Genomic DNA, 22,341 nt, shown 5'->3' with positions numbered 1-22,341 from the left:
CTAACCTGCTACTGCTATGCACATCTCAGCATCCGGACCAGTTTTGCAGTGGAGCTCTCGATGTGCCTGCATTTATCCCACCACCCCAAAACTTAACATATCTAGTGCTTGAGATTAGTCATCAATATAACTTCTTCCCATTCAGATGACTACCGATGGTCCAACAATTGCATCAATCAAGCCTGTGCCTAATATGCACATCCTTACAACCTTAAATGCTGCAACATCAAGATGAAAACACAAAATGGTGCCAAGAGACAGGACTTAGTGTCCTGTGTCTCATCCAAGTTTTGTCTCTCATTGTGCTTTTAATTTCTTCCAGATCAACGTTAAACCACCTAACAGCCTTGTTACACATATCCCTGTCTGTACTATTACGCCACTTACTCTCAGAGCCCTAACTTATGCATTGTTCACAGAAGCGCTGCTTGTTTTTCGGTGTTATCCTCAGGTGCAAGAGAATGCAGTGGAGCCTGTCTTGATTCACACCACCAGCCCGCTCTACTTTGGAGGCCTTCCCACTGGAGTCCAGGCCAATCCTGAGCTTCAGCTTGATGGCCGCACCTTTTTTGTTGGGTGTCTCGGTGATTCCACTGTGCGAGGTGTGCTCCAGAATTTTGCTGCTACTGCAGATCGAGTTAATGCTGTCCTCACCAGCTGCCCTCTGCCTGGGGAGGAGAGTGGTGAAGAGGGCGTATCTACAGAGGACACAACACATGTTTATGAAGGTAATGGCCTATTTCAGATGCACACTTCCTGCTTACAGTTTATGTGTAAGAGCTAACTTTTGCTGTGTGCTCTCATGTCCTGACACCAATTACTCTCATTTTTTGTTTGTGTTAGTATCCCCAAACATGTAGTTCAGCAACGGTTGGTAGTTTTGTAATTCATCTTTTTATGCATGATATTTGCAATGGACTAGGGACAAGTTCTGGTGGTGCAAAATTAATAGAAGTCTTGAGATGAGGTTGGAATGATTGTTTATTCTACTTATATTTTCTGATGACCTTATTTTGAAGATGCAAAGGACAGTTTGAAACAGGGTGAGGGGAATAAGAGGAGTCATTTAGAAGAAATTTAAAAGGAAGAACTCAAGGAACCTAGAGGCTTTATGCCAAATCATTCCATGAAACTATCCTAACTTGCAAAGCAAGAGTCCGAAAGTAGTCAGGCTAAAAGTGGTGGAACAGGAGATTTTCAACCGGGAAAAGCTTAACTTATGTTATGTATAAAGATTTAACAAGCTTCTGCCTATGGGCTTGTTGACACATTTTCAAATATCTAAAATATTGTCTAGTATGTTGGTGTGAAGAAAATATATTAGCACATTAAAGTGGTGACAAGAAATGCAGTTGCAGTCTAAGTAATTGTTATCCCAGTGTTTAGGGATGGCTTGATACTATGGTGATCTTTCTTACGGTATGAAAAGCTTTCCACTTGCAAACTGAATTTGAATAAAGACCAAACTAAGGAAACCAAAGCAGTGCCTATTCTGTTGCATGCAGGGAACAGTATCATCAACACAGAGTGCCAGTATCAAGGAAGTGTTGAAGGACCACTACAATTATAGGCTGTTAAAGTGGTGATAGAGATTTGTTCAGCATGCCACAGATGCATTAACTTGTACATCGCCATGCGCAAAAGCCAGGAAAGGTTGTTCTATAAGCCCACAGTGGCAGCGTTCGTGAGTCAGAATGAAAGAGATTGAAGGAAGGAGGAATAGACGGAAAGACAGGGAGGTCATCCTGACGCAGATTATTCTAGCCAGCTACTCTGCATTGGGGCAAAAGGAGAATGGAAAGAAACATGGATGTCAGAAGTGATGATGAGGACAGAAACTATAGGTACAAGAATGAGCAGCCACTTATACGTTGGCCTTGAGCCCATACCAAAACAAAACTGGTGTATTACATGCATCTCGGGCTTTTTACAGGTGCAGGCAGGCATCCCTCGAGCGGTCCACTTCCTGGCTGTGTGCTGCCACTGGAGCCAGCTCGCGATGCTGATGTGACACCCGAGAGTGGCCTCCGGTTTGGCAACAGTCCCGAGAGCCGACTCGAGTTCAGACTTCCCACAGACCTTGCCAATAGTCTGATGGAGCACTCAACCATCTCACTTGAGTTCCGCACTCGCCACGAGGACGGTATCTTGTTCTATGTCACCAACAGCAACAAAGTCGACTTCATAGCCATCTTCATGAAGCAAGGAAAAGTGAGTGCTTCAACATGAATGTTGTTCTCTGGAATAGCTTGAGTCTCTGTCTCTGTGCATATGTTGCTCCTTGATAACACATCTGTTGCAATGCTGTGCATGATCAGGGTGCATTTTCGTGCACTATCTGTACTAACAGAACCACTTGTGCAGGCAGGGCATTGAATGTGGCTTTTGTGACTTGTAACGGAATATCAAGTGTTATAGTGCTGAAGGCACACCCTTGATCAGTAGATTGATGAAATGAATTCACCCTATGGACAGGCTCTCTTCATATCAGGCACTCGCAACTGGACCATTTAACATCATCCATTTCTTCCCCCTTGCTAATTTTATCACGTGATTGAGCAGTGTTTAAAAGGCATAATGCCATCTCAAAAGTGGGTAGCATAATGCATGACATTGTATTCTAATTGAAAAAAAAAATCTATAACATCAAAAGAGACAAGTGAATTCAGGTAACTTTTCTTTTTCTAAGCTATCTTTTTTTTTATCAAGAGAGCACACATAATGAAAAGGAGTCTTGTCTATGTGTGATGTAAATGTAACCAGTTCTTGCTTGCGCAATCGTGATGGCAAGGGATAAAAGGAGCACAGCTAGAAGCAACAGAGTGACCAAGCTTCATAACTGAAAATATGGCCAATGAGTTAATGTATTGCAGACTTTTCAAGGTGCTCATTACATTTGATTAAGCTGGTAATTTTTACTGCACAGAGCATCAGTGTTTGTTTTTCTATGCTGGACATTGAACCTCTGAAATTTGAGTTTCTTGGCACCTTCTGGGTTCATTTTATAGGTGAACGTCATGTTCAACTGTGGCACGGGCCCAGGCCTGCTGACTACATCAGACGTGTACAATCTTGGAGAGTGGCACTCTCTTGAGTTCAGTCGCCGGGGCCAGATGGGTGTGCTGTACATGGACAATACCACGGCAGCACAGGGCAGCTCCCAGGGAACCACCAGCTCAATCAACGTCAAGAGCCCCATCTACCTTGGTGGACTTCCACGCAACGTCTCTTCTCAAGTGAAAAACAATCTTCGCGTAAGTCTCTCACAAGTTAGAAATAACATTCATGTAAGGTTGTGCTGCTCACTAGTGCAGTGCTGTTACAAGTCAACTTTGTGCTGTCTCCACCTGCAGGGAGTGACTGCCTCTTTTCCGGGATGCATCCGTAAGCTGGAAGTACAAGACCGGCAGATGCTGCGACCTCGGGTCAGCGTTGGTGTCACAGGCTGCTCGCAGAAAGTAGAGACAGGCACCTTCTTTGGTACCAACCACAGCCACCTCATCCTCTGTAAGTTGACAGCGAGGCTGCACTTCTCTGCTGTTATGCATACCAACATGATGACCAGGTACCAGAGTTAAGGGACTACTATACAAGCTTATGAACATGAAAGATACCCTTGTATTGCCGACTATTTGATTTGTAAGCCTTTTTGGAAGTCTACAAGATTGCAGCACAAGGGTCAGGGCTGATCTCGCAGATATTTGTTGTGTCTTGGAGCGCATTTATCTAATATGTAGGTCTGCATGTCAAATGTATTTTTACTTCTACTTTTGAAGGTATGTACTATATTCATTGCAATGGTCAACAGTATAAAGATTATTGTTATTGCCTTCTGGCTCCAAGTATAATTTATTCTGCTACAGTTACATTATTCAGCTATCCAGCTGTGCATGTGTTGTATACGACTGGTTTCATGTTGCTTAAAAATGTAGCTCTCTCGATCTAAGACCACCCACAGAATAGTCAGTTGGATAAAATAAGTGAAACCACAACCCATGTGCCCACTGATGGGTGTAAAAAAATGGCGAGGGCTTTGACTCACAGCTAACAGCCAATGCATTTCTGCAGACGACAGCTACAATGTGGGCAAGGAGATGACTGTGGAACTGGACATAAAGCCACGAAGAACTTCAGGAATCCTGTTTGCAGTTCACAGCAACAACCAGAAGGACTTTGTACTGCTGCAGATGGTCGATGGCAACATCATATTTAGTGCCGACAATGGTGCAGGAATTATCAAGGTCTCTGTCACTGCAGGAAACCTTTGCGATGGAGAGTGGCACACTGTGAAAGGTAAAGCGCAACTTTCATCACCCCATTTAACAACCCGCATTCATTTTTCTGTTCCTTTTTTTAATGCTGTAGAAGCATGACTGGATGATAGTACTTAATCTTCATGACTGCAGTAATTAATCTGACATTACATGGTGAATTAACTTGATTCATCTGGCCCGTGTTATACCAATGAATTGGATATGAATGCAGTAGAAATAAGAGATGTTCACATTTCCTAGCCTCTTCTATGTCTTTTCATTGCAAATTTTCAGAGCCTTAAAATTAAAACATACAACAGTGCCTTCAAGGCACTGTACTTTGCTGGAAACACAAATGTGCTTGAAGCAGTGTACAGTGTATTTTGCTTTTTAAGTGACACCTTAGAGTATTATAACAAAAGCTTTACACATGACTATGTATCGTTTATTATGAACAAATGGCATTAACAGCTACTGTTGCCAGAATAGCAGCAATGGATTACAGTTGGACCTGGATATAACGAACATAATAAATAATTGGATATAACAAAGGAAACCTAAAATATTTCACGCCATTACCAGTGTATAACAAATATATACTTACAAGAAATATTAGATATACCGAAGATACTTTCGTGTCTGGTGTGACTTTGTTATGACGAGGTTCAACTGTATTCACAAACTCAATTTGTTGCAAGCAGTCATTCTTTAACAGCACAGGACTGGAACGTAGTACCCCAACTATTATGCGGCAAAACTAGAGATGCAGTTTTTTTAGTGGATAAATTGCAAAGGAATGCATGGCTATAGCACAGTCTTAGATTGACCACCAGGTGTTGTTTCCTTCCAACACAGCTGTGAAGAACAAGAACATTGTGTCCCTTGCTGTGGGCGCTACCAGTAACTTGGCCATTGGGCGAGGAGGAGTCACTGCTACAGACACAATGAACCCACTCTACATTGGTGGTGTGCCGGATCCGACCAAGACACGAGCCACGGCCACACACGAGCAATATGTTGGCTGCATTCGTTACCTGCAGATCAACGGCAAACTCCAGAGCATGGCCGAGAGCACTGTTTACGGCAACGTCCAGTTGAATTCGTGCCCCACCATCTAAGGAGTTGAAATCTGCTTGTGTTATTCCTTGGTAGTAGTACTCAGCTCTGTGTCAATTTTTTTTTAATCATTGACCTGGAAAGTGTTATGATTGGTATTACAAATTCTCACTTTTCTCACCAGCTACAAAAGTAAACTTACATTTCATTGATATGCAGTATGTGCAGATTGCTTTTATTTTTAAATGAGGTAATGATATTGGATTAAATTGGTGTTAAACAAATGCTATACTGAGGATTGCAGTCTTAGTGAGGTAGAGGTTTCTTTTATTGTCCTTGAGAAAGTGTGAAAGTTTTTTTTATTCGGCTACTGATGGTAGAAACAATAACAGCTTTGCTAAATTAACATCATTGTCCTGCACTAGTTTGGTTAAATGAGATTTGTGTGACTGAGGTCACTCTAGACCTGAATTGGAAGAGAATTGGCAATTTTTTAAATCCAGAAAGTGTTAAATAAAGATTGGTTTATTCATGTCATGTCAGTGTGTCTCCATAAAACAGCAGCTCAAGAAAATTGCCTTTGACATGTTTATGGTGGTTCAAACTGCAGATTGTTTGCTTTATCGCATCACAAGTTGCAGTGTTGTGATCATCATGAGAATTTTCCCGAGTTGTTTTTGCAGATTTACGCACATAGAACGCAGTACAAAGCATGTCATCAGTTGCAGTAATGGGCTAGATAGTCTCTAAACTTCTTGCACAGATAGTACAGCTACTAAGCGCAGTATGGTTGGTACAACTGAAAACTCTACATTGAAATAGAACTCTGTATAGCTGACAAAAAAAAAAAAAAAATTAAGAACCTGCAATTTCACCCGAAGGAAACCAATAGCAAGGTTTAGCATTGTGCCCGAACTCCTCATGCGGTGTTCCAACAATACGTGCAGGTGATATGGAACGAGGCAGCACATGAAGCAACTGCTGCTGTGCAGCAGGAACAGCACCCTGGCAGATAACAGGTGTGCGACAACAGGGAACGCTGGCAGCGCCGTTACAAGCATCGCACCACCATAGTGCACGAGGCAATAAGACAACAGAAAACCATTGGCATTCGTCAGCACCGAGTGAAATATTAGATTATGTTCACGTGACGTTTACTAGTCCATTCCCCTCAGGCCTGTGCATGTACAACAGTTTACAGCTCCTCAGCAGGTATGTACAACACATCGCTCATGCCAGCAGCAAAAGGCAGCTCTGGCTCCAGCAGAGCCGACTGAGCAGAGTGAGGTGGTACCGAACACACTGTGCGTCTCTGGAGGTCTTCTAGCTGTCCGCATGTGAGCCACACATGAGTCACAGATACCAGGACATCACAACGGCAGTGGCGTGCCTTGAGTTTCTGTGTAATTGCTATCACAACAAAGAGACAAGCTCTTGGTCGATCCAATAATGTCAGGCGATACATCCTAGCGCTTTGATTTGACTCGCTATAGTTGCTCAACATTTTTCGTGTTACACTTTGCACCCGACAAACTTTTCACTCCAGTCTCTAACCTGAAGTGCCTGAATATAAGTGGGTTTTATTCTAAGAGACTTTACCTCTCACCTACACCAACAGCTGCACGTGCAGTTCGTTCATGTTGTGGTGGTGCAGTCATATGGAGCATCCAGTTACAGATTAGTGAAGTGTTCTCACTGGCACTACCCAGTAATTTTTCAAAGTGACCCCATTTGGTCCAGCTGGTCCCATCAGGTCCTATGGAGACCAACCATTAGGACGAAAAATCGGAAAATCCCCAACGCTTGTCATATATATGTACACTGGGTCATAGAATGCAAACACTCAACTTGAGAACCTAACTCATAGATGAACATAGAATGGCTGCAGTTTCGCAGAATGTACTATCGACCAAAAAAGTTTACGCACCAAGGGATCTGACAAAAAGCTGAATATCTCCGCAGCCTCAAAACACAGCCTGGTATTCCCATTTCCAGCCTCTACTAGTATATGCGAACAACATTGTGATGTACGGTTTTACTGGCTACTTTTAAAGGCTGCTCAGACATTTAGCGTTTTCTTAGATCCCATGGTCCGTAAACTTTTTTGGTCGATAGTATGTACTTCGGTTATGTACGTATGACAGGGTGTCCCACCTAACCCAAGCCAAGCTGTTAAGTGATAAAATATTCAGTTATGGGGGACCAAAGGTGTTTGGTTATGAGTTCCACCACCAGGATATCTTGTGTGTGTTAATTACTTAATTAATTACATTAATTAAACAAGTTTTTGAATATTGAATTAAGGGCATGATTGCAAATGGGAAAGCTATTAATTATTGAATACTAAAACATCCCATTCTGTTTTCAATGTGCTATGTCCTGCATAATTAATTTTTACATACTAGTAGTGAGCAAAGTACGTAATGTGCCCACTTTACATGCTCATGCACCATAGCAACAATGAACCCAAAAGTGATTTGAAGAAAATAACTCCGCTCAATGTCTGACTTGCGAATCGCCTGCTTGCCAATCGCCTGTATGTGGCAAGCTGTTGGTGTTGGCTTCTGTTGATTGCAAGGTACGTGTAACGATTGCAGTCTGCACATTGATCAAGCATTGCATTTAATGCAATGTTTAAGACATCAAGGTGCATTAATCAAGTGGTTACTCAGTCAATGGATGAGTGAGGTTAGTTCTTTCAAATCACATTTAGGGTCACTGCATGGTGTTGCAGCGCGCTTGCATGTAATCATGCAGCACTTTTAGAATTTTGTGTTCGATGAGTAAAGCACGGAAAAATCATTATGCAGTTGTAGTGAACTGAAAACAACTGAATGGAATGTTTTATGACGCAACAATAGCTTTAATTTCCACCTAAAATTGTGCCCTGATTTCAAAAATTAAAAAGTTCTTTGATTAACCTTCCTATACTTGAAGTAGTACACAGAATATGATCCAGGTGGTGGGATAGGAATGATGACCAAAAACAGTAGGTATCCAAATCGTATATTATTGCACTGACTCTTTTTAGTTATTTATTAGCAGTTTGTATTTACCCAGTTGAAATGGTCTTCGCACATTGGATCTACAGTAGGTGTGCAACTAAAACCAAATGGATTGCAGAGAAATTTGGAATAAAATTATCGGAATAATTGTCGGAAAGCCTTCATGCTTTCCCTTCCCCGAATAGGGGATATCACACTGAATTGATATAAAATTAAGTGTAGTATGTGCATGGATAGTATGTGCACGTCATCAGACCATAGGTTAGTGGGGTCTAGGATTTCTCTCAGTTTGAAGAGAGAAAGAATAAAGTTAGTCATGAAGAAACAGGCCAACCTAGATGCAGTAAAGGTAAAAGCAGACCAATTCAGGCTGGTGCTCACAAACAAATATGCAGCTTTAGAATAGGAAGATAAAGACAACATAGAGGTAATTAAATATGAAACTGTAACTAGGTTGATCTCAGAAGCAGCAATTGAAGTGGGAGGTAAGGCACCAAGGCAACCAGTGGGTAAGCTCTCCCAAGTAACAAAGGACCTATAAAGAAACGGCAAAACATGAAAGTGTTAAACTCGAGAGGTCAGATAGAATTCGCTGAACTGTCGAAACTGATCAACAAGAAGAAAGTAAGGGATATCCGAAATTATAACGTGGAAATGATTGAGGAAGCAGTAAAATATTGACGTAGCATGAAATCAGTGAGAAGAAAACTAGGCATAGGACAAGGCAAAATGTATGCACTGAAAGACAAGCAGGGTTATATCAGCAATTTTGATGGCATAGTAAAAGCAGCGGAAGAGTTCTATACTGACATGTGCAGCCAAGCAGCCAAGCTACTTTCATTGATGAACAGGATACAGAGGCCCCCTCTATAACTAGCGATGAAGTTAGAAGGTACTTGAAAGACATGACCGGGAGAAAAGCTGCTGGAGAAGATGGAATAACAGTCGATTTAATCAAGGATGGAGGAGGATATCATACTTCAAAAGCTTGCGGCCCTTTATACGCAATGCCTCACGACTTCAAGTGTACCAGAAAGCTGGAAGAACACCAACATTACACTCATCCATAAGAAGGGAGACGTTAAAGAATTGAAGAATTATAGACCCATTAGCTTGCTCTCAGTATTGTATAACATATTCACTAAGGTAATTTCAAATAGAATCAGGGCAACACTTGACTTCAGCCAACCAAGAGAACAAGCTGGCTTCAGGAAGGGATATTCTACAGTGGATCATATCCATGTCATCAACCAGGTAATAGAGAAATCTGCGGAGTACAATCAACCTCTCTATATGGCTTTCATAGATTATGAAAAGCCATTTGATTCAGTAGAGATACCAGCAGTCATAGAGGCATTTCGTAATCAAGAAGTACAAGAAGCATACCTGAGCATCTTGGCAAATATCTACAAGGATTGCATAGCAACCTTAGTTCTCCACAAGAAAAGTAGAAAGTTACCTATTAAGAAAGGGGTCAGGCAAGGCGACACAATCTCTACAATGCTATTCACTGCATGCTTAGAAGTATTCAAGCTCTTAAACTGGGAAGGCTTAGGAGTGACAATCAACGGTGAATATCTCAGCAACTTTCGGTTTGCAGTTGACATTCTCCTATTCAGCAACAATGGGGACAAATTACAGCAAATGATTGAGGACCTTAACCGAGAAAGTGTAAGAGTGGGCCGGGTTGAAGATTAATATGCAGGAGACAAAGATGATGTTCAATAGCCTGGCAAGGGAACAAGAATTTAGGATCGCCAGTCAGCCTCTAGAGTCTGTAAAGGAGTACGTTTTATCTAGGTCAATTACTCACAGGGGATCCCCCCTGTCATGCTAAGGAAATATACAGAAGAATAAAAATGGGTTGGAGATCATATGGCAACATTGCCAAACCCTGACTGGGAGCTTAACACTGCCATTGAAAAGAAAAGTGTACAATACTATCATTGCATTCCACCGCGGCTAACATATGGGGCAGAAACATGGAGGTTAACAAAGGAGCTCGAGAACAAGTTAACGACCGCACAAAGAGCGATGGAACGAAAAATGTTAGGCCTAACGTTAAGAGACAAAAAGAGAACGGTGTGAATCAGAGCACAAACGGAGATAGCCGATATTCCATTTGACATTAAGCGGAAAAAGTGGAGCTGGGCAGGCCATATGTAATGCGTAGGATGGATAACCGGTGGCCCATTAGAGTTACAGAATGGATACCAAGAGAAGGGAAGCGCAGTCGAGGACGGCTGAAAACTAGGTGGAGTGATGAAGTTAGGAAATTCGCAGGCGCAAGTTTTAATCAGCTAGCGCAAGACCACTGCAGGATCACGAAGGCCTGCAGTGGACATAAATGATGATGTGCATGGATGACAGTGGAAAACAGCTAGCCTTGAAGTTAACTTAATTGTTCAAGTTGTTCACATTGTGCCCAACGCGATCCACATCATGTTAATTAAACAACACAGAAAAAAAAAAAAAACTAAAAAAATGCTCCCCGTCGGGGAATCGAACCCCGGTCTCCCGCGTGACAGGCGGGGATACTGACCACTATACTAACGAGGAGGATGGAAGGCGCGTCGTTTAGAAGGCTATTTATGTATATATGCGACTGCAAAAATTATTTTAATAAATTTTTTAATAGTAGTTGGAAATATCGTGTGTTATATTCTTTACGAAAGACATGTTGATTAAACTGTGACCAAGCGCTGTTTTTTTTTAATTGTTGATTCGTTAGTTTAATTCGTGCTCCTGTTAGGAGTTCGCCTGATGTCTAATGATAATATCATATATGGAGGAAAAAAATTGTGAAGAAGGTCAAGCATTCCAAAAGAAAGCTAAACCAGTGGCGATTCCGTATTCTCACAATGTGGCGCACAATCTTATTAAACACGTCTCCGTGAAATACAAAATTGCTGTGTTTTTTTCTGCGCCCCGAAAACTTGTTACTTTGTGCCGCCTGATTGGTTCTGATGACTCTAAGGAAGTATAGGGTGTTCTATTAAACATAAATACCCTTTTGTGTAGGGGCCCTTGCGCTGCCCAGGCGGCACTGCAAAAATGGTGCTAAAAAGCGCCCTCAATCCGAAACTGGGTAGTAACCAAGATCGGTCGTCTGCTTCGGGAAGCATGTTTACAATATGGACCCGCCACTTTCGGTTGTGTTGTACCATGGCTTGCAGCGAATATCATGGGTGGCATGCTGCGTAAAGGCAAGAAATTATGCAACGCCGAATACGTGTACGCCGTTCAAGAAATAAGCGGCGAAGTTTTAGCGCGGTGTCAATCGCAAGTGAAGCGATCGAGTCACGCACGTGCGAAGTTGAACTTCAGGTAAGGTTTGCACGCTGCTAGATTCAGGCGCACAAACGCGAGGAAATGCTTTCTTTAAATGAATTCGCAGCAGTGATAAGCAGACATGTGTACGGAACTGCTCGAGCGCACGACGGTACGCCCCGCGACGGCAGCGGTCTTTCAGCATGCCGCGGTGTACGAACTGCTCGAGCACACGATCGTACGCGCCGCGACGGCAGCGGTCTTTCGACATGCCGCGAAACGGCGGGTCCTCCTGCAATCTTTGTTGACTGCATGCCGCTAGACAAGTAATTATGCCTGCGCTGTAGTAGCGGCCATCTGTCCCTTTAGCAATCGATAAATAACTGATGCAATGCATATAAGCTCGCAGTAACGTACGTACGTGCGAATCGCGCTGCAGCGCGAGCTCGTGCGCTGCTCGCTTGATGTAGCTTTTAATGACAGCGCTCGGACATCGATGTGCTGTAATCAATACTACCTTGCTGTGCTGCCTCAACGTGCTGGCTTGAGGTCAAGGATGAGCACATTCAACTCTCTAATTGCAGTTCGTCGCGCTGGGTAAGCGAAGTGGAAGACCGACATAGCAGCAGGCATGGCATGGTGATTCACGATCCGAGACCCGGCCACAGCGACAATTAACAATTCGACCGGTGCGAAATGGTGAAGTGACCAGGTGTGTGCAAATGACCACAATTAAATGGTCGGGCTGATTCGGTGACAACTCGATCACTACCGCACTACGAGCAGCACAGGTTATAATATTATAACCTGTGCTGCTCGTAGTGCGGTAGTGAGTTGTCACCGAATCAGCCCGACCATTTAATTGTGGTCATTTGCACACACCTGGTCACTTCACCATTTCGCACCGGTCGAATTGTTAATTGTCGCTGTGGCCGGGTCTCGGATCGTGAATCACCATGCCATGCCTGCTGCTATGTCGGTCTTCCACTTCGCTTACCCAGCGCGACGAACTGCAATTATCCAGCGCGCCCGATGCTCCACTTCGTGAGGCCTTGAAGGAAAACGGTAGAATCTGATGTTGGGATTCAGGCCTTCTTGTTCATGGCAGCCCACGACGCAGCAAAACGACGGTGACGCTTTTTCGAGGCTGAGCTAGGTCGCTCCGGATCGGCGTCGCCGATGTCTTCTGTTTCCAGCATTACGTCTCACGGCACACGGAGAGTCCGTTTTCGTATAACTATAGGCTGCGGGCTCATGGTCTGTGAGAAGTGACGAGCCTTTTCGCACTCGAAACAGGGCAGAAAAAAGTGCGAATAGACGCAAAACGCGGGCTAGAAACGTGCTTCGCCACAGCCAGGGCTCTATCCATGCTGGTACTACCCAGATGACGTTTTTCGCCGCCACCAGGCGCCGCTACTATACCTCAAACTCGGTGTACGACCTATAACCTATACTATAACCTAACCTATACCTCAGTGTACGAGTCTGGCTCCCAGCCTTTTGCACAGGATGGCATTCACTACAGTGGTGCCACGGGCGGGAGCGTAGGTAGTAGGATAGGGCGCCAAGCTACGGCTTTTTTGGGGGGACCCAGAGCCCTAAGACCACCAGTGTAGACGAAGACGGACCCAGCGAGGCTCCAAGATTCAAGAAACGTAGAATCGGTAGAAGAAATAGACGTAAGCACCAGGGGCAAGGTCATTCTGACATAGGTTACATTAACATGCAAGGTGGCAGGAATAGGCTGAAGTGGGAGGAGATAGACGAGCAACTAAGGCAAGAAAAGCTGATGGTATACGGGTTTGTGGAGACACATCTTAGGGACATGGAGCAACCTCCCTGTAACCCTGACTATACATGGGAACATTGCAATAGAACAGAGGGCAGCAGAAAAGGGGGTGGAATTGGTGCATTTATTCATAAAAGTATGAACTGGCAAAGCGTCAAACAGGAATGCAAGGAGCATTTATGGCTAAAAGGGAAAGTTGCAGGAGAGCAGACACTCCTTGGCTTTGTATACCTGTGGACAGGAGCAAATGCCAAAGAGGAAAACAAAAAAATGCTGGAATGCATATCAAGTGACATTAATGAGCTAGGAGAAGGGTGCGAGATTATTATACTAGGAGATATGAACGCACACATAGAAGACATGGACGGGTACACAGACTCAACAGGCAACATGATGCTGGATATGTGTGAAATGCATGACTTAGTTGTATGCAACAGTACTGAGAAGTGTGAAGGGCACATAACATGGGAGGTAGGGAGCCTGCAGTCGACGATAGATTATGCACTAATGTCACATAGGATGCACGATAGGCTAAATGTAATGAGCATAGATGAATATGGCTCCAGAAGTCTAGGTAGTGATCACAAACGTATTAAGGTGAGTTTTAGAAGGGAAATGAAAGTAGGTAGGAGGCAAGATGAACAACCAGGTGGGATATTTTACTCGGAAAAGCAGCTTGAAATAGCAACCCAGCAAATTGAGGAAGTAATTTCAGAGGACACAAAAACAGAATGGACATATGCAAATTTAACAGGACTATTTGAGCTAGAGCTTACTAAGGTACGAGTCAGGACAAAAGGGAACAGAAGACGTAAACCCAAGAGCTGGTGGGATGAGGAGGTTAAGAAGGCCATAGAGAAACGCCAGGAAGCATCCAGGGAACACAGATATTCAAAGCAGAGGGGTGAACCAGAAGCTGATGTAGGCAGAAAATGGAACAACTTCTTAAGCTGTAGAAGGGAAGCATCCAATTTGATCAATGAGAAGATCAGAAGAAAGGGGAGCCAATGGTTGTCAGAAGTAAACAAAAAGGATAGAAAAGCAGCGAAGAAATTTTGGAAACATCTCAACTCCTTGAGTAATAAGACTAGCCTAGAGCAGAGGTTTATAGTTACAGCTCAAGGTGTTCGACTAGAGGGAGATGAGGCAATGGAACATATAAGAACAATGATGACAGAAAAATTTAAAGAACGAAACATAGCATGTGCTCAATCAGGTGAGGATGGACTAGTCAGTGCAGTGGCTCCACTGGCACAAAGCGAGTGGGAAAGGGCAGAGAAGAGGGTTCCTAGTAGCACGTCGACAGGTCCTGATGGCATCCCAATTATGTTGATAAAGACATTGGGCCCAAAATCTAAGAAAGCATTAAGAGAGGCAGTGAGCAAAATGATAATGGGCGGTAAAGCCCCTGACGGGTGGAGACTGAGCAGGATGAGCATGATATATAAGGGAAAGGGGGACAAAGCCGACATAAACAACTACCGTCCCATAACAGTGACGTCAGTGGTTTACAGGGTGGTGATGCAGATTATAAAGGACAGACTGCAGGCATGGGTGGAGAGCGAGGAGGTGCTGGGGGAACTACAAAATGGGTTCCGAGAACAAAGAAGGTTAGAAGATAATCTGTTCTCATTGACACAGTGTATTGAAATAGCAGAAAAGGAACACAGGCCCCTATGGCTTGCCTTTCTGGATATCAAGGGAGCCTATGACAGTGTAATCCAAAAGGATTTGTGGGACATACTGGGCACTCTAGAGGTGGAAGATGGAGTAAGAAATCTTTTAAAAGATATCTATAAAAGTAACAGGGTGCTTATAAAATGGGAAAACAAGGTATCTGGGCCTATAGAGATACAGCAGGGGCTTAGGCAGGGGTGCCCTCTGTCACCTCTGTTGTTCATGCTGTATTTACAAGGATTAGAGAAAAAATTAGAGAGGAGCGGACTTGGCTTCAACCTTTCCTATTCCAAGCAGGGAGAATGGATTAAACAGTCATTACCAGGACTGATGTATGCAGATGACATTGTACTTATGGCTGACAGCAAGGAAGACTTGCAGAGATTAATGGACATCTGTGGTAAAGAGGGAGATAGCTTAGGTTTGAAGTTTAGTAAAGAAAAATCGGCAGTCATGACTTTTAATGATAATCAGGGCAGCGAGCATAGGATACAGGAGGTTACGCTGGAGGTGGTGGATAAGTACAAATATCTTGGAGTGTGGATAAACAATGGGGCTGAGTACCTAACGGAACATGAAAAATATGTGACGGCTAAAGGTAGCAGAAATGCAGCTGTGATGAAAAATAGGGCACTGTGGAATTACAATAGGTACGAAGTGGTGAGAGGGATTTGGAAAGGGGTGATGGTCCCTAGTTTGACTTTCGGCAATGCGGTCCTGTGCATGAAATCAGAGGTTCGAGCAAGGTTGGAAGTTAAGCAGCGAGGGGTAGGTAGACTGGCTCTGGGAGCACACGGAAATACACCAAATCAGGGGGTACAGGGTGACATGGGATGGACGTCATTCGAGGGCAGGGAAGCCAGCAGCAAGATAGAATTTGAGGAGCGATTGAGAGAGATGGCAGAAAAGCGGTGGGCAAGGAGAGTTTTCAGTTATTTGTACATGAGGAATGTTGATACAAAATGGAGGAAGCTGACCAGAAAACTGTCAATCAAATATTTGGACTGCAGGAGGGGTGCAAACCAGGAAACAGCGGTTAAGAAAAAGGTTAAGGAAACAGAGAGGGGTCTGTGGAAAACAGGGATGCAGACGAAATCAGCACTGGGCACATACCGAACTTTCAAGCAAGAAATTGCCAAAGAAAATATCTACGATAATTCTAGGGGAAGCTCTTTGTTGTTTGAAGCCAGGACGGGAGTATTGCGGACTAAGATGTACCGAGTCAAGTACCAAGGTATAGACACGTTGTGCTGTGCGTGTGGAGAAGAAGAGGAAACGGCTGAACACCTCATACTTTTCTGTAAGGGGCTTAACCCTACAGTGCAAGGCAACGGGGCTGATTTTTTCAAAGCATTGGGGTTTAGGGACAGTGAAGGCAAAATAGACTTTAAGCGGGTAGAAATAACCAAACAGAGGTTATCTGATTGGTGGATAAAATTAAGGCAGGGGTGAAATTTCACCCACCACCAAGTACAAATTATGTTAATAGCCATGGCTAGGTGGCGTATGCCACCGCCCGATTTAAAGGGTTCAGCCTCATCCATCCATCCATCCATCCATCCTCGAGTGGCGAGTGGGAAGGGAAGAGCGAGTGGGAAAGGGCAGAGAAGAGGGTTCCTAGTAGCACGTCGACAGGTCCTGATGGCATCCCAATTATGTTGATAAAGACATTGGGCCCAAAATCTAAGAAAGCATTAAGAGAGGCAGTGAGCAAAATGATAATGGACGGTAAAGCCCCTGACGGGTGGAGACTGAGCAGGATGAGCATGATATATAAGGGAAAGGGGGACAAAGCCGACATAAACAACTACCGTCCCATAACAGTGACGTCAGTGGTTTACAGGGTGGTGATGCAGATTATAAAGGACAGACTGCAGGCATGGGTGGAGAGCGAGGAGGTGCTGGGGGAACTACAAAATGGGTTCCGAAAACAAAGAAGGTTAGAAGATAATCTGTTCTCATTGACACAATGTATTGAAATAGCAGAAAAGGAACACACGTACAGGCCCCTATGGCTTGCCTTTCTGGATATCAAGGGAGCCTATGACAGTGTAATCCAAAAGGATTTGTGGGACATACTGGGCACTCTAGAGGTGGAAGATGGAGTAAGAAATCTTTTAAAAGATATCTATAAAAGTAACAGGGTGCTTATAAAATGGGAAAACAAGGTATCTGGGCCTATAGAGATACAGCAGGGGCTTAGGCAGGGGTGCCCTCTGTCACCTCTGTTGTTCATGCTGTATTTACAAGGATTAGAGAAAAAATTAGAGAGGAGCGGACTTGGCTTCAACCTTTCCTATTTCAAGCAGGGAGAATGGATTAAACAGTCATTACCAGGACTGATGTATGCAGATGACATTGTACTTATGGCTGACAGCAAGGAAGACTTGCAGAGATTAATGGACATCTGTGGTAAAGAGGGAGATAGCTTAGGTTTGAAGTTTAGTAAAGAAAAATCGGCAGTCATGACTTTTAATGATAATCAGGGCAGCGAGCATAGGATACAGGAGGTTACGCTGGAGGTGCTGGATAAGTACAAATATCTTGGAGTGTGGATAAACAATGGGGCTGAGTACCTAACGGAACATGAAAAATATGTGACGGCTAAAGGTAGCAGAAATGCAGCTGTGATGAAAAATAGGGCACTGTGGAATTACAATAGGTACGAAGTGGTGAGAGGGATTTGGAAAGGGGTGATGGTCCCTAGTTTGACTTTCGGCAATGCGGTCCTGTGCATGAGATCAGAGGTTCGAGCAAGGTTGGAAGTTAAGCAGCGAGGGGTAGGTAGACTGGCTCTGGGAGCACACGGAAATACACCAAATCAGGGGGTACAGGGTGACATGGGATGGACGTCATTCGAGGGCAGGGAAGCCAGCAGCAAGATAGAATTTGAGGAGCGATTGAGAGAAATGGCAGAAAAGCGGTGGGCAAGGAGAGTTTTCAGTTATTTGTACATGAGGAATGTTGATACAAAATGGAGGAAGCTGACCAGAAAACTGTCAATCAAATATTTGGACTGCAGGAGGGGTGCAAACCAGGAAACAGCGGTTAAGAAAAAGGTTAAGGAAACAGAGAGGGGTCTGTGGAAAGCAGGGATGCAGACGAAATCAGCACTGGGCACATACCGAACTTTCAAGCAAGAAATTGCCAAAGAAAATATCTACGATAATTCTAGGGGAAGCTCTTTGTTGTTTGAAGCCAGGACGGGAGTATTGCGGACTAAGATGTACCGAGTCAAGTACCAAGGTATAGACACGTTGTGCTGTGCGTGTGGAGAAGAAGAGGAAACGGCTGAACACCTCATACTTTTCTGTAAGGGGCTTAACCCTACAGTGCAAGGCAACGGGGCTGATTTTTTCAAAGCATTAGGGTTTAGGGACAGTGAAGGCAAAATAGACTTTAAGCGGGTAGAGATAACCAAACAGAGGTTATCTGATTGGTGGATAAAATTAAGGCAGGGGTGAAATTTCACCCACCACAAAGTACAAATTATGTTGATAGCCATGGCTAGGTGGCGTATGCCACCGCCCGATTTAAAGGGTTCAGCCTCATCCATCCATCCATCCATCCTCCAGCGCAAGACGCCAAACGGAGCGTTCATTGAAAAATAGTTATGGTTCAAACTTGCCTCTTTATTGCAAGGCCTGTGGGAATGAGAATAAACAAGTATGCGAAGCAAGGCTTCATAATACAACAATCATGTTTAAAAGTATAGATTCTGTGGCGCGTGAATTAATTGTTGGAGGCAAACTAGATTAAGAAAAGAGGGGACGCCTGTGTTAGCACCCCGTCTCTGAATATTTACACAAATGAAAGCATGTTTTTAGATAAGTTCTAGATTCGCGATTCCCTTCATATATATATTCAGTGTTCTCGCGCGTGCGCATTCACATAATCAGTGTTCCTCCTTTTTCGGCCACCTTTGCAAGTAGCGCTTTGTCCTGTCTGTGTTCCATATCTTAGTGTGCCGTCACTGTTGGCGCTTCATCTTTTGAAATCCAATGATAAAACGTTATATTTCGCTGCTGCTGTGCTAGAGTACATTAAACTAGAATGAAGGAGTAGGTCTAGCGGACGCCACATGGCAAGCGCCGATGCTGAGGCGATCTCACGAGCCGGGTCGCTGTTTCTCCATTTTCGTTACAACACGTCTGCGGGAAATAAAATCACTGTTTCAGCCACCGACTAGCAAAACTGGGTACAGCAGAGTGAAACGAGTGTCCATGCACCACGCAGCTGCGTAGACCTGCCGGAGCGCATCACCTCATTCAGGTGAAGGCGATGGTGGCGCCGCAAACATTTAAACAAAGAACGCCTCAGCTACCTCAGCGAGGCTCTCGCGTTGGAACCAACGTTTCTTTTCTTTTTTTTCATTTCCTAATCTAAAAACGATGGTTGGAACCAACCTGGAAGCAGCTGCTTCACCCGAGAGCACGGCAGGACTGAGATGTGTGAAAACTGGCCGCTCCAAGCTTGCCAATATGCGGGTACAGTGATGCGGGATCCCGCTGCAGTGGCGCTGTCACGGCTGTGAGTTACTCAAGGCTCAAGCAACCACCAAGATAATCTGAAAATAAAGGGGAAGCGGAACGCAGCAATAATGAAACACAGAGTACTGTGGGGCCACAATAAGTATGAGGTGGTGCGTGGAATCTGGAAAGGAGTAATGGTGCCAGCGCTAACATTCGCAAATGCCATTATATGCTTAAAATCGGATATATTGGCGGGTTTGGAAGTTAACCAAAGATCAGTAGGCCGGTTGGCTTTGGGAGCCCACGGTAATACCACAAATGAGGCAGTGCAGGGTGACATATATCCCAGTCAAAAAAACCCATTGAGTCCAGTTGGATTTTTCAATGGGACCCAACTGGTTCCAATTGGACATCATCGGAGGCCCAAGTTCCAATTGGGCTTCATGAGAAGTTCAGTTGGTTCCAATTGGTTCCAATTGGGCATCATGAGAAGTCCAGTTGGTTCCAATTGGACATCACTGGAGCTTGGTATGCCAGTTGGTCCCAACTGGACCCAATTGGAAGTCACTGAGTAATCTCACGTACGAAACAGCAGAATAGTTGATAATAATAATATCACAATTATATTGTTAGTTTTAAAGTAAAAGATATTTGTATATTGGTGTGATCAATGGAGAAAAGCATTTAGCTTTCTGTCAAGCTAAAAATCTATCTTGAAATTTTACGAATTTCTCATGAACCACTGGCACCACTTGGTCAACCAAATTTTGCTCACATATATAGCACCTGACATGCATATCCCATAGTAAGTGGTCAGTGCTGGTACATTTCAATGAAGATAATTGCCGTAGTGTGTTCATGCATGAGTATACGCTTCTCGAAAGGAGTTTCAAGTATATCCATGTCATATCAAGGTTAAGGCCTATCTAGGCTTTTGTTTTCCTTTCCTTCATTTTTATTGTTGGTCACAGCGAGCCCAGGTCAGAGACCAATTGGGACCAATTGTGTTAAAAAAAAAACAATTGGTCCAATTGGACCTGTTGGATTTTTCCAATGGGTGTCCCAAAACACAATTGGAAATATCCAATTGGTTCCAATTGGAAATTTCCAACTGGTTTGAGGAACTTTTTTTTTGACTGGGATGGGTTGGGCCTCTTTTGAAGTCAGAGAAGCACAGAGCAAAATTAGTTTTGAAGAAAGGCTCAGGAACATGGATGAAAGGAAATGGGCGGCTAAAGTGCACAAGTATCTCTACATGAAAAGCGTGGACACAGAATGGAGGAAGAGGACAAGGAAGTTGACAACCAAGTACAGGATAATCGAAACAGTAAATAGACAACCAGGGGTCATCAGAAAAAAAGTGAGAGAAATAGAGACCGTGAATTGGATGCAAAGAATGGAAACAAAAAGGGCAATGGGGATTTACAAGAATGAGAAGAAAGAAATTAGAAGGGATAATCTGTACGATAACACAAAGGGCAGTGCCTTGCTATTTGAGGCTCGAGCCGGTTGCCTAAGGACGAAAACATATCGGAACAAATATTCAGAACTAGATGAGACATGTGTATGCTGCAGTAAAGATCCAGAAACCACTCAGCACATCCTGATGGAATGCGACGGGATCCACCCAGCGAGAACCGTAGGTAACGTGAAACTCCCAGAAGCGCTTGGGTTTAAAGTGGAAGGAAACATAAACAGATCAGCCGTAGAGATCAGCAAGAGACGATTAGAGTACCGGTGGAAAAAAAGCAGTGAAAAAGATGGATACGACCTGATCTCTTAAAATCATAGGCAGCGGTACAAGGTAAATTTTAGAAAAATAAAAATAATGAGAGGTATACAAAAATGCTAGATAAAGAACATGTATAGTAAACCTGATTAAATCAAGCAGGCTAGGTGACTATTTGTCGCCGCCCAGTTTCAAAGGGGATGCCAATAAATCATCATCACCTTCCAGAAGCGCTTGAATTTAAAGTAGACGGAAGCATCAACCAGTCAGCTGTCGAGATAAGCAAGAAACGTTTAGGGTATTGATGGGGAAAAAGCAGGGCAGAGATTGATACGACAGGATCCGTTACATGCATAGGTAGCGGTAAAAGGGAAAAAAGATTAAAGAAATGTATGCAAAAATGCTAGAATAAAAAGCCGACAGATCCCACGCCCTGTGGGAATCGATGTTACGCGAAGGTGTGCGGGGAGCTAGCCTACCAAGTTAACGAAATGACCATGAGAGCACCAAGACGTAGGCGGCTCTTTCATGACCTACACGACACGCACGTCATGACATTCATGTCACGAGTCCTCAGGAGTACCTTTAGCTATGCCTGAGAGACCCTAAGGCGAAAGCCTTAGTCATGCTCATGACTATGACTTCGACCATCAATCTCTAGCCTTTTCCGTCACTTAGTACCACATTCGAATACATTCCATTGGTTATTGAGTGTTAATCTTTTTTTTCGCAGACTCATACTCATTTTTGCTGAGTCATGGCCATGACTATGACTTCTACCATCATCCTTTAGTGTTTCCTTCACTTAGTGCCCACGTCGGAAACCATTCCAATGGTTTTTGAGCGTTAATATTTTTTCTCTGAGTCATTGTCATTTTTGCTGAGTCATGCTCATGACATGACTTATACCAGCATCCCTTTGTGTTTCCTTCACTTAGTACCCACGTCCGAACCCATTGCAGTGGTTTTTGAGTGTTAATATTTTTCGCTGGGTCATTGTCATAACATTCATGTCATGACATATTATTCATGTTCGTCATCACTCCTGTTATACTATGCCAATTTTGGTACCTACCAAGTTAACGAAACC

General features: G+C 43.7%; 1 protein-coding gene and 1 non-coding gene across 2 annotated transcripts in view; one reads left to right on the top strand and one right to left on the bottom strand.

The window, feature by feature from the left end:
* LOC119466105 (laminin subunit alpha-like) overlaps window positions 1–5,846 on the top strand; it is a gene marked incomplete at its 5' end in the record, with an annotated part of 75,798 nt that extends 69,952 nt beyond the window's left edge. The window contains 6 exon segments of the mRNA XM_049657432.1: window positions 452–728; window positions 1,934–2,211; window positions 3,009–3,254; window positions 3,354–3,507; window positions 4,069–4,293; window positions 5,109–5,846. Coding sequence (XP_049513389.1) covers window positions 452–728; window positions 1,934–2,211; window positions 3,009–3,254; window positions 3,354–3,507; window positions 4,069–4,293; window positions 5,109–5,371 — 1,443 coding nt within the window.
* A 4,955-nt stretch (window positions 5,847–10,801) lies between these two features.
* Trnad-guc (transfer RNA aspartic acid (anticodon GUC)) lies at window positions 10,802–10,873 on the bottom strand. The gene has a single exon. It is a non-coding gene; the product is annotated as a tRNA-Asp (tRNA).
* Between the last annotated feature and the right edge of the window lie 11,468 nt (window positions 10,874–22,341).

This window comes from Dermacentor silvarum, chromosome 10 (assembly GCF_013339745.2).
Source record: "Dermacentor silvarum isolate Dsil-2018 chromosome 10, BIME_Dsil_1.4, whole genome shotgun sequence".
In the NCBI taxonomy this organism is placed as follows: Eukaryota; Metazoa; Arthropoda; class Arachnida; order Ixodida; family Ixodidae; genus Dermacentor; species Dermacentor silvarum.
This window is presented reverse-complemented; position numbering and strand designations above follow the sequence as displayed.